Consider the following 15,812-nt stretch of genomic DNA (forward strand, 5'->3'; position numbering starts at 1 on the left):
ATCTTTTCTGTAATGTGTTCCCATTCAGAAACATCCAAGGCCTTTCTATTTGTTGAAGTAATCTTTTCTCTCACTTGTTTGTTGTTTTCATGACTACTTAAGTATATTGCTAGGTTTCTATGTTTTGTTATGTTTTATTCAGAAATAAGATATACTTTTCTTTTTTAACATTAATTTTCTAAAATTATTTATTTATTTATTTGACAGAGAGAGAGAGCACAAGCAGGGGGAGGGGCAGAGGGAGAGGGAGAAGCAAGCTCCTCGCTGAGCAGGGAGCCTGACACATGGCTCGATCCCAGGATCCCGGGATTATGACCCAAGCTGAAGGCAGACACTTAATGACTGAGCCACCCAGGCGCCCCTAACATTAATTTTCTAAGTATTTTAATCTATAGGGGCGCCTGGGTGGCTCAGTTGTTAAGCATCTGCCTTCGGCTCAGGTCATGATCCCAGGGTCCTGGGATCGAGTCCCACATTGGGCTCCCTGCCCTGCGGGAAGCCTGCTTCTCCTTCTCCCACTCCCCCTACTTGTGTTCCCTCTCTCGCTGTGTCTCTCTCTGTCAAATAAATAAAATCTTTTAAAAAAACCCACAACATTTTAATCTATAAACTAATTTTGCCATCGTAGGTTATGTGATATTTGGTGGGTACACAAAGCAAGTGGTCAAGTAATGGGGAATTTTGATCAGAAAAAAAATTTCATAGTGAAGGAAATCTTTCAAGCAAGCCTCAAGAGTTTGTAGACAAGGAGAAAAAGGCATTCCAAGTGGAAGGAGCAGTTTGAGGCTCGTCTTTCTGTCAGGTATTATAGGAACTCTGTCAGCAATTTGACATAACTGTGTGTGATGGTGACTGAAGGAGAGGGTAACATAGATTTAGGTGTAGGGATGGCCTAAAAGACCCCTCTGACCCATAAATCCTGTGTCAGAATATTCTGATAAGTGCAAAGGATACCATTTTAGCAAATGAGACCATCAGGAAACAGCCTGGGAATGTTTTGTGTGCACAGGTTCTTGAATCTCTGCACGTGCTCGTGTTAGAGAAGATGATCAGGTGAAGCCTTACCAAGTCTCAGGTAACTTCCAGTGGGAGATGACCAAGTCATGTCACCCCAGACATGTCACCCATAAATGCTAGCAAAATTACTTTATTTTTTTTTTCACCAGTAAAATTACTTTAACATGCCAAGTCACCTGGCTCGTGCCATCAGTGCCATCTGGTACATTGTTCATAGTTGTAAAACACCTGGTGTAGACACTGGACAGGAAGGGGTTATATTGAAACTATGTCATGATGGCACCTGTGAACCTGAGGCATTTGTTCTAAGCCCGCCAGACCTGGGCACCTCGGTTCACAGGTGCAATCACAGTTGTGTCAAATTGCTTATGTAGTTCTTATAATACAAGGGTCTTAGAAGGGTCTACAGTTGTGATGTACTTTACACTGTAGTGTGGACCAGAAGATGTACCACATAACCCTCGTTGTGTGAATGACTTCAGGAAAAAAGGGTGTTCTATGACCAAATAACACTGGGAAGTACTACATGCTGTATTTTTCCCATGAAGAGTCACAGCGACCAAGAACATATTTAAAGTCCTACAATAAAGAAAGCCTGTTTAATTTTATTTTTTAACCAGAGTTCCCCAGACTAATTGGACCACAGAACTCTTTTGCTCCTATAATGCTTTCACATCCCCTGGAACTAATTTTTCATTTAACAGTCACTGGGGAGTCTAGAAAGATGGGCAGGGGCTAGATCATCAAAAGCTTTGCATGCCATGACAAGGAGTTGGGGGTTATCCTGTAGGATCTTGAGCAAGTTAATATGTTCAGATAGGCATTTTCATCAGGACGGGCAAGACTGGGTTTTCAACCAAAGCAGCAGTGGTGGGGATTGAGAGGTATCTTCACTATTAAGAAGAGAGGATCTCCAGGATTTAGTGACTTGCCAAATGCTGGGAGAAGGGGCGAAAGGAATGACTTGTGTGGAGGGGATCCAGTGGTTCACCAAAAGAGGAGAGGGGCAGTTTTGTGGAGAAATATAAATTCAGTCCTGCCCTATTACTTTGGGGTACCCACAATGTAAGACTCAAGAGAGAGGCCTGGACTCAGGCAACATTTAACTCACATTTGAAGCCTTGGGACCAAGAAGAACAAAAACGGTAAGAACAGGGGTGAGAACAGGTCTCAGAAGGACAGTAATGCTTAAAAGGGAGGAGAGGAGAAATAATCGCAAGTAGGAGGAGAACTAGGAAAGAGGAGTTTCGGAGAATTCAAGGGAGAAGAGGGTCTTAAGGAAAAGAAAATAGGGATATCATTTACATGGCTTTCCTCACAGGAAGTCAGAAGATAATTTTAGCTGAGTTATTAGAAATTTAGAAAATGTGGTCTCTATCTCTTTCCTTCATGCTACTGAGTTTGTTCTCAGAGGATTACACATGTAGGAAAATTGGCAAACTTTAGGAATGCCTATGAACTCAAATAATTTGATGTTCCTGAGAGATTATTAAGTTTATGAATATGCTTATATCAAATACTATATTTAAGCCTCCATTGATATAAACCAAACATGTATGTTAAGCTACATTCTAAGCTTTACTCACTTATTTTATTTCCAACTTGTAACTGACTTCAATTTATTTTCTGATGGTTGATATAGACATTTGAGCTGTCTTAAATATTTCTGTAAATGGATGAGTAATCAATCACTTAGAAATTTTGTCTAAGTAACAAAATATTTTTAAAAGCCACCCAAACATTTGAGAGACACCACTCTTAATGTACACCACTTACAACATACCTATAAGCTGACCTCTTAAATATGGTATGAGTGACATGCTCTAAGTACCTTTAGCAGAAATCTTCCTTATTCAGTAATTTTGTAATATCTTATTTCAGAGTTCTACGTGACAGTGTAATCTCATTTTATTGTTTTTTGCTAATTTTGGCTAAGTGGTTTTAGAAGCACAGTAAAACATATGGGCTTTCTTTTTTTAAAAAAAGATTGTATTTATTTATTTGACAGAGAGAGACACAGTGAGAGAGGGAATACAAGCAGGGGGAGTGGGAGAGGGAGAAGCATGCTTCCCGCTGAGCAGAGAGCCCAATGTGGGGCTCGATCCCAGGACCCTGGGATCATGACCTGAGCCGAAGGCAGATACTTAACGAATGAGCCACCCAGGCACCCCAAGCATATGGGCTTTCAAGGAATAAAAGTAAAATTGTCCTCTTAAAAATTATTTCAAGCTTTTAGTGCTATAAGACTATGTAAGGATTCTGAATTTAACATCAAATATAAAAACTTCCCTTTATGTTAGATTGGAAGACTGTCCCAAAAAAAGGTAAATTTATGGTCATATCCTAAAATAAAAGCTTCTTTTTATTTTTCAAACTGAGGGTCATGGTTATAAGTCATTGAAGGTCTCAGATCTGAGGTAAAGCTACCTACTATCAACTTCTGACTTGGACACTTGGCATCCTAGTAAATTATTTTTATGGGCCTTTCCAAATAATAGGGGTTATAGTGATTATCTCATGTGATACTTAGGACAACAAAATGAATCCTTCATGAAAAGTATTTATCATGTAATGGGAATTATGGAAAACAAACAACTGTGACATGTTTGTAGTAGTCATGGGCAATAAGTAAAGAGTTTACTTTTTTCTTCTTCCATTTAGCAATTATTATACAAATCAAATCCCTAAAGAAGGAGATCTTCATTTAGAAACACAGGAAGTATATTCTATTGATCCATACAACCCAGCAAGCTAATCAGAAGACAAACTGGTATCTAATGAAATTGAAATATTTTTATTCATTTCTATGTCAAAATGTCTTCAATTTATATTTATCAATTTCACAGTGCTAAATATGTATGGTTCTATTGCACACATCTTTAGTAATCATGCACAGAAATTGCTAACTTATCTACTTCATATTGCCAATTAATGCCCCTGTTTTTTTTTAATTCATTCATCCATTCAACAAATACTAAATACATATCATAATAATTAAGAATAAAACAAAAAAGAAGATGAGAAAAATATTTTGAAGAGAAATAAAGTAGAAAAAGGAGCTAGAGCATGGTAGTTGGAAGAGAAGTTCTCACTAAGAAAATGGCATTTGAGCAAAGACTAGAATGAAGGAAGGAGCTAGCCTTATTGGTGGTGGAAGAACATTCCAGAAAGAAAAGCAGGTGCAGAGATCATAAGGTGGTGTGTGCCTGCTGTGTTGGAGACACAGCAAGGAGACCAGTGTGGCCTAGTATGGACTGACCAAGGGAGAAAGAGGTAGGGATGAAGTCAGAGAGGTAAGGGGAGGGCAGGGGGAGCTTCATCATATAGAGTATGCTAGGTCATTGTAATGAGCTTGGTGTGTATTCTGAGATGGAAACCAAATGGAGGGTTTTAGGCAGAGAAGAGAATGATCACCTTAACTGCTGTGTGAAGAATTGAGTATATGAAGCCAAAGGTGGAAGCTAGGGAGCCAATGAGGACTTTATCACAATAATCTAGGTAAGAAGTTGTGAGTGGCTACCAGAAGGCTGGTGGGAAGAGGTCAGCTTCTGCGTGTATTTTTAAGATAGTGACAGGAGGGTTTGCTGACAGTTTGTAAGGCAGAAAGCAGTGATGATGGCAGGGTTTTTGGCCTGCTGACCAGAAGGATGGAATTGTCATTAATTAGGATGACTGACAATGTGAAAAGGCAGGAGTAGGGAGAAAAACCAGGAGTTTCACTCTGGAGATGTTAGAAATGAGATATCTAATAGGCATCCAAAGAGAAATATCAAGAAGGCAGCTGGGTGTACAAGTCTATGTCAGAGAATAGGTCCAGGCTCAAGACATAGATATGGGCTGTGTCAGCATATGGATGTATGTAATAATGAGATCAAATAAGATGAGCAAGGGGATGAGAAGGGCTAGGGAAAAGTCCATATGCCAGGCCTTGGGTCCTTCCACATCAGGAGTCATGGAGTATGAGAGGGAACCAACCAAGGGTTGAAGAAGCAACCTCTGATACAGGGGGAAAACCCGAGAGCATGGTGTGGTAGAAATCCTGTGAAGGAAGTTTAAGGAGGAGGGAGTGATCAACTCTGTCAAATGCTGCTGATGGCTCAAGAGCAGTAGTGAATACTGACCACTGTGTTTAGCAGCACAGAATTTGTTGGTGAACTTGACAAGAACCATTTTGGTGAAGAGGAAGGAGGCAAACTCCTGATTGAAGTCAGCTTAAGAGAGAATGAAAGGAGATAAATTGGAGATCTCAACTATAGACACCTCTTTTAAGGAGGTTTCTACAAAGAGGCACCGATAGAGGGAACAGATGACAAGACTAAGAAGTAAGGTCAGAAGAACTATTCATTAAGAATGGAGACAGCCCCCAGGCTGACATTTCCATACGCTGATGAGAATGATCTAGCAGGAAGGGGGAGATGATGACAGGAATGAAAAGGAAGAATTGCTGGAGCAACATGTGGGTAAGCAAGAAGGGAGCGGATCAAATGCTCCAGTTGTGGGGGCAGAGCTTAGATTGGAATGTGGCCTCCTTAGCAAGAGAGAAGGCAGAAGGTGCAGGTGTAGACAAAGGCAGGTGGGGAACCGTGATGGCAAATGCATGTGTGGAAGGTCTCTTCTGACAGTTCTGTTTTCTCAGTGGCTAGAAAGCAAAAACAATCACCTGAGAGGAAGATTGGGAAAGGAGATGGTAGGGATTTAAGGAGAAAGGAGAAGGCACTAAAGTCACCATGGGGGTTGAAGACTGAATGATGAGGAGTATAGAAAACCTGACAGGCAACATGAAGGGTCCCCCTGAAGTCCCCAGAAGGAGTGGGGGTGAGCATTTGGAGGTCTGCCATGCCCAGCGTTCTGCTGAACGTCTCTCCTGCCTTATCTCAGTTAGCCTTCACTACCGCAGTGAGAGGTATGAGCCCGAGGTGAGCATATAACATCCAAGATGAGAAAAGCAAAGCTAACATATCGGCCACAGTCTCAGGATCAGTAATAGGCAAAGGTTTGAATTCAAGCTCAAATCTGCCTTCAAACTGCTTTCTCCTACATAGTCTATAGAATATAAAGATACCACCTCTGCCCTCCTGGAAATCATTTTAGTACAAAAAAAAAAAATAGACATATACATGTCATAGTGTAAGAATAAGTACCACAAACAAGACCCATCTGCCCTCCTGGAAATCATTTTAGTACAAAAAAAAATAGACCTATACATGTCATAGTGTAGAATAAGTACCACAAACAAGATACAGAAAAACTGCTGTGGTCGCTGAGGAAGAAAAGATCACCTGGTGCTGGGGAGTCATGGAAAAGTGAAAGGGAACAGGGGAGACCCGGCCAGAGTGATGTCTAAACCCAAACCACTGGGGGGCCCAAAGTAACGCTAGTACATAAATATTTGTTGAATGAATGCATGAATAAGAATGCGACTCTTGCTTCAATTTCTCCCTCATTTATTATTCTTCGTATTTATCAATATAAACTTTATTATTTGCTTCAGATCGTGTTATCTGAAGAAAGGGGCCTCTTAACAGAATGATAGCTTCTAAGAGGCTCTGTTCTCTATTGGTTACAGCACTTAGAGTTGGTACATAGAGAACATGAACACTCTCATTATTTAGACTTGGAGTTGCGCCCCTGCTCTTCATGCTGCCTCCTGAACAGAAGTTCTCTTTTTCAGCATGCCTTCTTGTTTGGATCCAACGGAACATTGGTTGGGAAGAAATCATTTTAATCTCAGCAAGTCTGTGTGTGTGGTCTCAGCATCAGTGAAAGGACTTCATAAGCTATAACTTCCCATATGCACTTATTCTCAAGCAGAACAAAGAAAGTTTGCTTGACAATAAAGATGGGAGCCCAGTTTCCCCGCCACATGTTCTTCGAGGACTTTTTGAAGTCCCGCCTGTGATGGGCCTGGCACCAGGCCATAGCCATAAACCCATAACTCCAGAAGTATCACCATTTTAAGGAAAGCACTAGAAAGAGCTATCCTCTTCATCTCGACTCTTCTTTTGCAATCCAGCATACTTACTGTTATCATATACCTCTGGTCATAGTGTGGTTTTAATTATTTAAGCCAAGTAGAGAGCATTTCATGTGGTTATGATGGGCATACTTTTGTTGAGAAATCTAATTTTATTTTAATCGTAGCATCTTGCTCTCATATGTTAAACATTTCACTTTTATTTCCACTTGGTTTGAGGGGGTTTCTCTGCACAATTTTTTTTTCATTATGGGAGTTGAGTTTTAATTGTACGGTTTTGGTGTACAAATTCAGGCTTTGGCTGTTTCCTTGGCAGTTCTGGCAGAGCTTTGTTTGGTTCCTTTAAAAATGTGTATAGTAGTCACTCAAATAAATTTTATCTTTTAACAAAAACACTTGCCTTATATGATTTTTTTTCTCCTAGAGTCAATGAACTCTTGTCTTAGGGTTTTTATTTTTATGTTTTTATTTTAATTCCCCATTTAATTCCTGATTTAACATTTATGCATTCTGGATCTCACCACTTTGTTGTTTTAGCCAATTCTCAACCCACAAACTCAGTTCCCTCATCCTCAAGCTTTTCTCTAGCCAACACCTTTCCCCAGCCCTCTCCCACCACCCTCGAAATCCAGCTGCCAATTTTCCTTGTTCTACCATTTATACTTATTGAGAAAATAAAATCTTGCTCACTGGCTACCACAAATTTCTCTCACCATCTTCTCCTAGACTATGCTGTTTGGCATCTTTGGGTTTTTAAAATATATATAGAACATAAAATCTACCATCTTAACCATTTTTAAGTGTACAGTTCAGAAGTGTTAGGTATATTCACGTTGTTGTCCAAGAGATTTCCAGAACTTTCTCATCTTACAAAGTCGAAATGTTATATCCATTAAACAGTAACTCTACATTCCCCTCTCCCTGCAGCCCCCAGCCAGCAACCACCATTCTACTTTCTGTTTCTATGAACTTGACTACTTTAGATACCTCATATATGTGGCATCATACAGTGTTTGTCCTTCTATGACTGGTTTATATCACTTAGTATAATGTCGGCAAGGTTCCTCCATGTTGTAGCATGTGGAAGAATTTCCTTCCTTTGTCAGGCTGAATACTACCTCACTGCATGTATAGACCACATTTAGTTTATTCATCTGTCAATGGACATGTGGGTTGTTTGCACTTCATGGCTATCATGCATAATGCTGCTATGAATAATGTTGTGCAAATAGCTCTTCATGACACTGCTTTCAATCCTTTTGGAGACATACCCAGAAGTGGGATGCTGTTCAGTATCTTCTATTCATTCATAATCAGTACTGTTTTCATTCCTCTAAATTAATCTGTTTGTTCACCTCAAGCTATCTACTCCATCCTACTTTCATCTCTAATCTCCTTCCTTCTCTTAGCAGATGATGAAAACATCACAAGATAACTCACACAACATCCTCTCCCTCCCCCACTGTCGCTTCACCCAAATACACCTGTCTCCACCCGTCTCCACCCGGTATAGTTTCCTTAGCTTCTGTGAGCCTGGGGACTGTGACAGGGCTAATAGCAGAGAAGGTTGTTGTGAGCCAGGAACTAGGCTTCCAAGGAATGATGGGAGAAAGCAAATGTCAGGAGATCGGTGCAAAAGAAGTAGTAATGAGTGTGTGTTCTGATAGCATGTGATGTGAGGCTGGGGAGTTGGACTTTCTATTCCCTTTTCCTCAGCCTACTATGCTCTGGCTTCTCCTTCCATTGCTCTCTGGAGAATAACTTAAAAGGACAATATCAGATCCTTGAGAGGATAAATTAAAGAGATGTGATAAGTGATATGATCAAAGTAAATATTTCTTGCAATAGAGTCTTGTGAGATAGCCTCGTGGAAACTGCTGGAAAATGAGAAACATACCTGGCCTTTGGAGCACTGCCCTTTCTTTACTAGTGAGGATAAGAGCTGAGACTTGAGTATGAGGGACAAATGAAGTAAAACCGTATTCTAGAATGTTTGTGTGAGCTGAGGCTATACACGCTGAGTGGTAGAGGTTTGCTGGATTGTGGTCTCCATTAGTGAAGCTGCACTGAGGAGAGGGAGAGTAGTTCTCCACCTTGAGCATCTTTTGCCCACCATGAATCATAGCTATGCACGGAGGAGAAAAGGGCTCACACGTTTACTAAAATATCTGTTATGATACCTTCCCGCCCCTTCCCTTCCTCTCCTCTCTACAGCATGTGACATTTGCAATTACCCCACTCTCCACACAGCTCATTACAACTCTTGCTTTACACACAACTGACTCTGGTTTTATCTAATTTTTAAATCTGGGGCCCTTATCTTAGGGACCACAGGCCTCCAAAGGTTCATAGCTAGAACTAGATTTCAGTATAACCCGTTTCCTTTGTAATCCTAGGTACTCTATTTTATGCATTAACAAATTTCTGAGAAGGGGTCCATAGGCTTGACCAAAGAAGCAAAGGGGTCCACCATACACAAAAATATTAAAAACCATGAACCACATCCAAATGTTTCCATCCTGATCTTCCTATCATTTATTCTACATGTTCTTCACTTAACAGTTTCTGAGATTTTTACTCTCTTCCACCCATTTCCTTTTCAAAGGGCCTATTGTTTGACTTTTCTGGAAGTCCAGTTTCATAATCAACAAACTATATTCCCAGTCTTTTCCTAGAACATTCCCATGCCTCCCTAGCTCTCACTAAAACTCCATCTGTCTCATGCCCAAGTCTTTCTCAGTTAAAAAAAAAAAAAAGTCCTTTGACACTCTCCCTTGCTCAAGTGACCCTCTCTCTCTCTCATATGTTTCTCATTGTAACAAGTTACCTTGTAGCCAAAAACGACTCAGATTTATTCTTTTACAAGCCTGGAGGTCACAAGTCCAAAATGAATCTTACAGGGCTAAAACCGAGGTATTGGCAGGATTGGTTCATTCTGAAAGCTCCAGGGGAGAATCTGTCCCTTGCCTCTTCCAGCTTGTAGAGGTGGCTGTCATTCCTTGGCTCATGGCAGCAAGTCCCCAATCTCACCTTCAGTTACTACCTTCTCCCGCTCTGATCTAGTGCCTCCCTCCGTAAGGCCCTCTCCGATTACACTGCCCACCCAGATAATCCAGGATCATCTCCCATCTCAAAATCCTTAATTTAATCACATCTGCAAAACCCCTGTTGTCACGGAAGATAACATAGTCACTGGCCTGGGAATTAGGATGTGGACATCTTCCGGGGGCCATTATTCAGCCTACCACACACCCCCCATTTCTCTCATCCTTGAATGCTTAACCCTCTGCTCCAAATTTTTTTATTTCAATAAATAGCACCATCATTCATTTTGAATCCCGAGGCTCACTACTGCTTCCTTTCTTTTCCTCACCACTAACTTTAAGAAAGGAAGTAACCAAAATCCAATGCATGAATAAGTTTTGTTCATTCTGTCTCCGATTTCTTAATTGCCCACTTAATCTCCAGTCAAACCCACCATCAAATCTCACCTGGATGATGGCAAAATCTCCTTGCGGGTCAGCCCCATTCACTGTTGTCTTATTCCAATCCAGTCTCCCCGTAGTATAGACAAGTCTATTTTTAAAATGCAAATCTGATTAAGTCACTCTGTTTTAAATTTTTTTTTTTTCCAATGGCTTGGTATATCTCAATTCAATATAAAGGAATTGGTTCTTCCTATTTCCTATACACTGCACATATTGCCCAGAACTGTGGCTTTAACGCAGAAAGCAGGCATTTCGTTCGCTGACTTACCCACGCAGATGCCTGCAAAGGGGGAAAAGTCACGCGGGGGCGTTTGAAAGCTGAGCTGGAAGAATCCACCGCCTTTATCCCGAGCCGCCCATCCTCCGCGTGGACTACATCAAGGAGCCGAAGCGTCGCCAAGTTTTGCTCCTGTAGACGGGTCCCTAAGGTGGGAGCCAGTTTCGCTGGAAACGATGCAAATTAGGAGTAAACAAGACCTCGCCCATTAAGGGGAAGCTGTGGTCAAACGCTTCCGTCCTGGCCTCCCCGCCACGCTCTCCAAACTCTGGTGCCGAGTGCTTTGTCTCTCACCTCTTCACCTCGTTCCCTGCGCTTTCCTTCGAGGTCGTACCTGCTTACTCGAGGTGCCTGGGGAGGATGGGAGCGTCTTCTCGGAGGAGCGCGCAACCTCTTGGGCCGCCGGCGCCCCTCCTTTCCTGCTCCGGAGGAACCCTTCTGGCGGTTCTGGTGCTGCTCGCGCTGCGGGAAGCCGGGGGTGAGACGCGGGGCTGGCCTCTCGGGTCCCCAGGGTGGCGCGAGAGGGCAGGTGGGCTCCGGGATCCGCGCTTGTGCCGGGACCCTGGTGGCCTCTGGGTGAGCGTGGAGTTGCCCTCTGCCAGGGGCTTGCGTGGTGCCCGCGCCGGGAGCAGGCAGGTGCTGGGCAGGTGCCGCTGCAAATGCCAGCTTTTGTCTGTTAACAAAGACCCGCAGAGCAGAGCGTTGTGCTGATCCCAGCGAAAGAAAGGGTGGTGGGAAATGCGACTAACTTGGGTTCTTTTTTTTTTTTAATTTTTTATTGTTGTTAATCACCATACGTTATTACCTCATTAGTTTTTGATGTAGTGTTCCATGATTCATTGTGGTTCTAATCTTAGCAAGTTCTTAAGTGCGAGGAAAGTTACTACACCTGTCCTGTCCGAGTCTGTTTCCTCTTCTGTGCGGTGGAAACACGGATTTCTACATCGTGGTGGTGGTACTTGAATGGCATAAAGCGCGTCGGGGTCTAACACAGAGCCTGTCACTTAATCAAGTTCTATGCCCCCGCCATTACCTCTGCACTTTGTTCACCAGGGTGTTTGGACAAGCTGTCCTGGGGGTGCAGTTCTCACCTTAAATTGCCCTGCATCAGACTGAATTCACCCCACTCACACCCCAAACCACCACAGCCACTTACTGAAAGCCTTCATTAACACAAATCCCATGGCAGCACTTGGGGTCAGAAGGGTGAGGGAAGCTCCGGAGCCTTGCGGAGCCCTTGCTGTAACTAGCTGCAGACAGAAGGGAAATGTACAGGTGTTTCCACAGTGTGACATTTTAGTCATGTAGAGTACAAAATGACGCCCGTTATAACCATTTGGAAAGTTTGTGGTGACATCTTCCCTTCCTTCCTTCTTTCCTTTTAAATAGGTAAACATCTTCATTTAGAATCCTTCTCTTACTTTTGGCCTTCCAAGAAGTCTTCTTAGTTGCTTGGACCCATTGGTAACATCTTAGTAGAAATGATAGTCTTAACTGTTTTTGTCCGGCCTCTTCTTGACAACTGATTTTGTTCTCCACTGTCACTAGACATTACGCATTCATTATTTGATTGTGCCTTCTGTTCTAAGAGAGGAAGGAACAAGGAAAAACCAAGTTTCCACAAGAGTTGTTATTAAGCGTCTGCCTTCTGCTCAGGTCATGATCCCAGAGTCCTGGGATCGAGTCCTGCATCCGGCTCCATGCTCCTGCTTCTCCCTCTGCCTGCCATTCCCCCTGCTTGCTCAGTCTCTCTCTCTGACAAGTAAATAAATAAAATCTTTTTAAATAAGTAATTAATATTTTATCTCCTTAGACATTGTAACCTGTCAGGTGAAGAAGCGTGATAAAACCTAAAGTTTTATTTTCAGAAGAGAGGCATGCCAAGTAAATTAAGGAATCTATTGTCAATGCTTAGAAATGTTTGTGGGCCTCTTGAGTATCTGGTCCTCTTCTTACTGGAATGTTAATTGCAAAAATATGTATATATTTACTAAGGTTATCATAATAAGTTCAAAATGTAAAACAGCTAAACTATCTAGTAATTTACTTGCCAAAGGAATGCAGACACAGAAAGTGCTGACGGAGCGCTGACCAACTTTGGACTTGATGAGAGAGCCGTGTCTTCAAGGTGCATGCATACGGAAGTTGGGTGGTGGGGTTTTGTGAAATCTCCTTAATTGGGAGGCCAGGGTTCTGTTTTTTTTCAGCCTCTGCTACTTAGTAGCTATGGGCCTCCGGCCGAGCAAGTCAATAAATTCCCTGAGTTTCAGTGTCCGTGTATATAAAATGAACATAATTGACATCCGGCCATCTGAGAGGATTATTGTGAAAAGCAAATGAGGTAGTGTATGTGACAGTGTTTCGAAACCTGAAAATCCCCACGAAGATCTATGAAACCATGAGTAGGAGGTTCCCTCAAGAGAGTATAAAGGCCACCGCATGACTGAAAAGGGGGACATCTCAGCTTCAGTGATCAGAGAAGGCTGAGTGGGAAGGAGCATGGATTTAGCAACGCTTAAGGAGTGAATCCAGAAATGCTGGGAAGGCTGATTCACAGCGGTAGTTATTTCACACAAATTGGCCTCTAGAGCCAACTAGGACCGTGTAGAATATAGGGCAGCCTCTGGCGCCCTCACCTGGTCCTTGGGTGAGATCCACTCTGTTACCCAGCTGTATAAAGACGCAAGATAGAAAGGAGGGAAAGGCCAGTGGCTTTATGTGATTGGCCACCTATTTCGGTTCACATATGCTCAGATGAGCAGATATATGGTTTATATTACCTGGTTTTATCTAACATAACCTTTATGATTGGACAAGTAACTTCAAAGTTTTTCTGCATAGAAACAGAATGAAGATAATTCTAATAGGGCCAACTTAAGCAAACAAGAAAAAGGCATAGCTGACAACACCTGCCACCCACACACATCCAGGCTCTTCTTTGTCAGAGACATGAGGAGGCGGAAACATTGTCAGTCTAATCACAAGTGACCAAAGACAAAAACAAAAAAATTCAGAAAGTACCAAGACTAGTTGAAATGATAGCTTTACATCCACTATCATGAACAGGGAAACTCATTGTGACTATTTTGTCCTTGTAGATGTTAATAAATGAACATATTAAATCATCATGATTAGCAAAGCATTTGAAATGTTTATTTCATCTCTATCATATTTTTAAAATTTCTATTTATATATAATACATGATACTACATGTGTTTATAAATACAAAATTATTAAATATAGATATTTAAATATATTTAATATTTTACTATACATAATATACATATATATTTAATATTTTACTATACATAATATGTTATATGTATACATTACATTATATTTATTTAGATGAAAGGACATATTACAATTTGTTATACAATTAACATATAATTGCATTATATATTATATATAATAGCTTTATAAGCTATATAATATGCATATAATTTAATATATAGTATTAAGTTGGTATAGTTTATGTGTTTTATAATTTATAATATATATTAATCTGTAAAATACATTATATAATATATATTGTAATATAACAAATTAATATGTTATATATAACATACCAAATTATATATTAGAATACATATTATAGATTAAATTAGATTATATACTATACCAAATATAATATATAGTATACTAATATCATGAATATATAAAGATTTTTAAACATTAAATATAAATATATAAAATTTTTGAAAGCGTATGCTCTTTTTTTCTTTAACTGATAGAGGTATTTAAATAAAACACCTGCAGATCTTTTCATAAAAGAGTAGAATAGGCAGAATGGAGAGCAGAGTGTACTCCAGGTTGATGGTTTATGTTTGAACAGGACGTGGAAATAATAATGAGTAAATTGTGCTTCTAGCACAGAATAAATCCATCTGCTTTGAATGGAAAGTTTGAATCGGGGGTATTTCCAAGTGGACTGTGTCACCCAAGACAAAGACCACAATGAGATGACAATATACACGCATTAGAAGAGCTAAAATGTTAAAAATTGTCCATGCCAAGTGTTGGCAATAAGAGGAAGTAACTGGGATCACTGCCTTGGAACCACTTTGGACAGCAGTTTGGCAGTTTCTTAAAGCGCTAAACACAAATGTATCATATGACTGAGCATTTTACTCCTAGGTATTGACTCAAGAGAAATGAAAGCATCTGACGACACAGAGACACGGGCATGGATTTTCATAGTGGCTTTATTTGTATTAGCCAACAACTGGAAACAATCCAAATGACATTCAACAGCCAAATAGGCAAACTAAATTAAGGGATATTTGTACAACTGAGTATCACCCAGCAAAAAAAGAAATAATTTTTTATATATGCAACAACCTGGATGAATCTCAAAATAATTATTCTGTGTAAAAGCTAGACCAGTAAAAGGGAAAAAAAGTACAAATCAAGTGAATTGGATTATATGAAATTCTAGAAGGTCAAATCAATCTGTAGTAAGAGGAAGAAGGTCAGAGATCCCCTAGAGAAAAGGGTAGAGAGAGAGGGGTACTATAAAGCAAAATGAGGAAACTGTTGGAGGCGTGATGGAAATGTTTGTTATCTTGATTGTGGTAATGGTTTCATGGTGCACACATACGTCAAGTTCATCAAACTGTATACTTTAAATATTTTTCAACTATTGTATTTAATATAAAGCTATGCAGAAGTGTTTCTTTAAGTAAACTATGGTAGGCCTTGAGTTCATGGAGTTCACATTAACATATTTCTTATAATTTGAGGGATTGGGAATGAAGGAGGAAAAGAAAACCAGATCAAGCTTTCTGTAGTGAAGGCTCATATGTTCCTTTCTATTTAGGCTATTGTCCCAATTTACGTTTTTTACTTTTACCTCACAGTTAGTAGGTAGAAGACAGTAGGCTCGAGTCCCAGTCTCTATGAATCCAGTTTCTAACACTATACACAGTTACCTTTTGTACTAGTTTCTTATTGCTGCGGTAACAAATTACCACACACTCAATGGCTTACAACGACAGAAATTTATTCTGTTACAGTTCTGGAGGTCAAATTCTCAGATAGGTCTGTAGGGCTGTGT

The 15,812-nt window shown here is 40.6% G+C and overlaps 1 protein-coding gene across 1 annotated transcript in view; it reads left to right on the forward strand.

Moving 5' to 3' along the window:
• Positions 1 to 3,787, forward strand: part of CR2 (complement C3d receptor 2) — a 31,067-nt gene extending 27,280 nt beyond the window's left edge. The window contains exon 26 of the mRNA XM_045877126.2: positions 3,679 to 3,787. Coding sequence (XP_045733082.1) covers positions 3,679 to 3,772 — 94 coding nt within the window. The 3' untranslated portion in view covers positions 3,773 to 3,787. The remainder of the gene's footprint in view (positions 1 to 3,678) is intronic.
• The last annotated feature ends 12,025 nt before the right edge of the window (positions 3,788 to 15,812 follow it).

Source organism: Mirounga angustirostris, unplaced genomic scaffold (assembly GCF_029215605.1).
Source record: "Mirounga angustirostris isolate CCGP_5_RB_7025 unplaced genomic scaffold, mMirAng1.0.hap1 SCAF_6, whole genome shotgun sequence".
In the NCBI taxonomy this organism is placed as follows: domain Eukaryota; kingdom Metazoa; phylum Chordata; class Mammalia; order Carnivora; family Phocidae; genus Mirounga; species Mirounga angustirostris.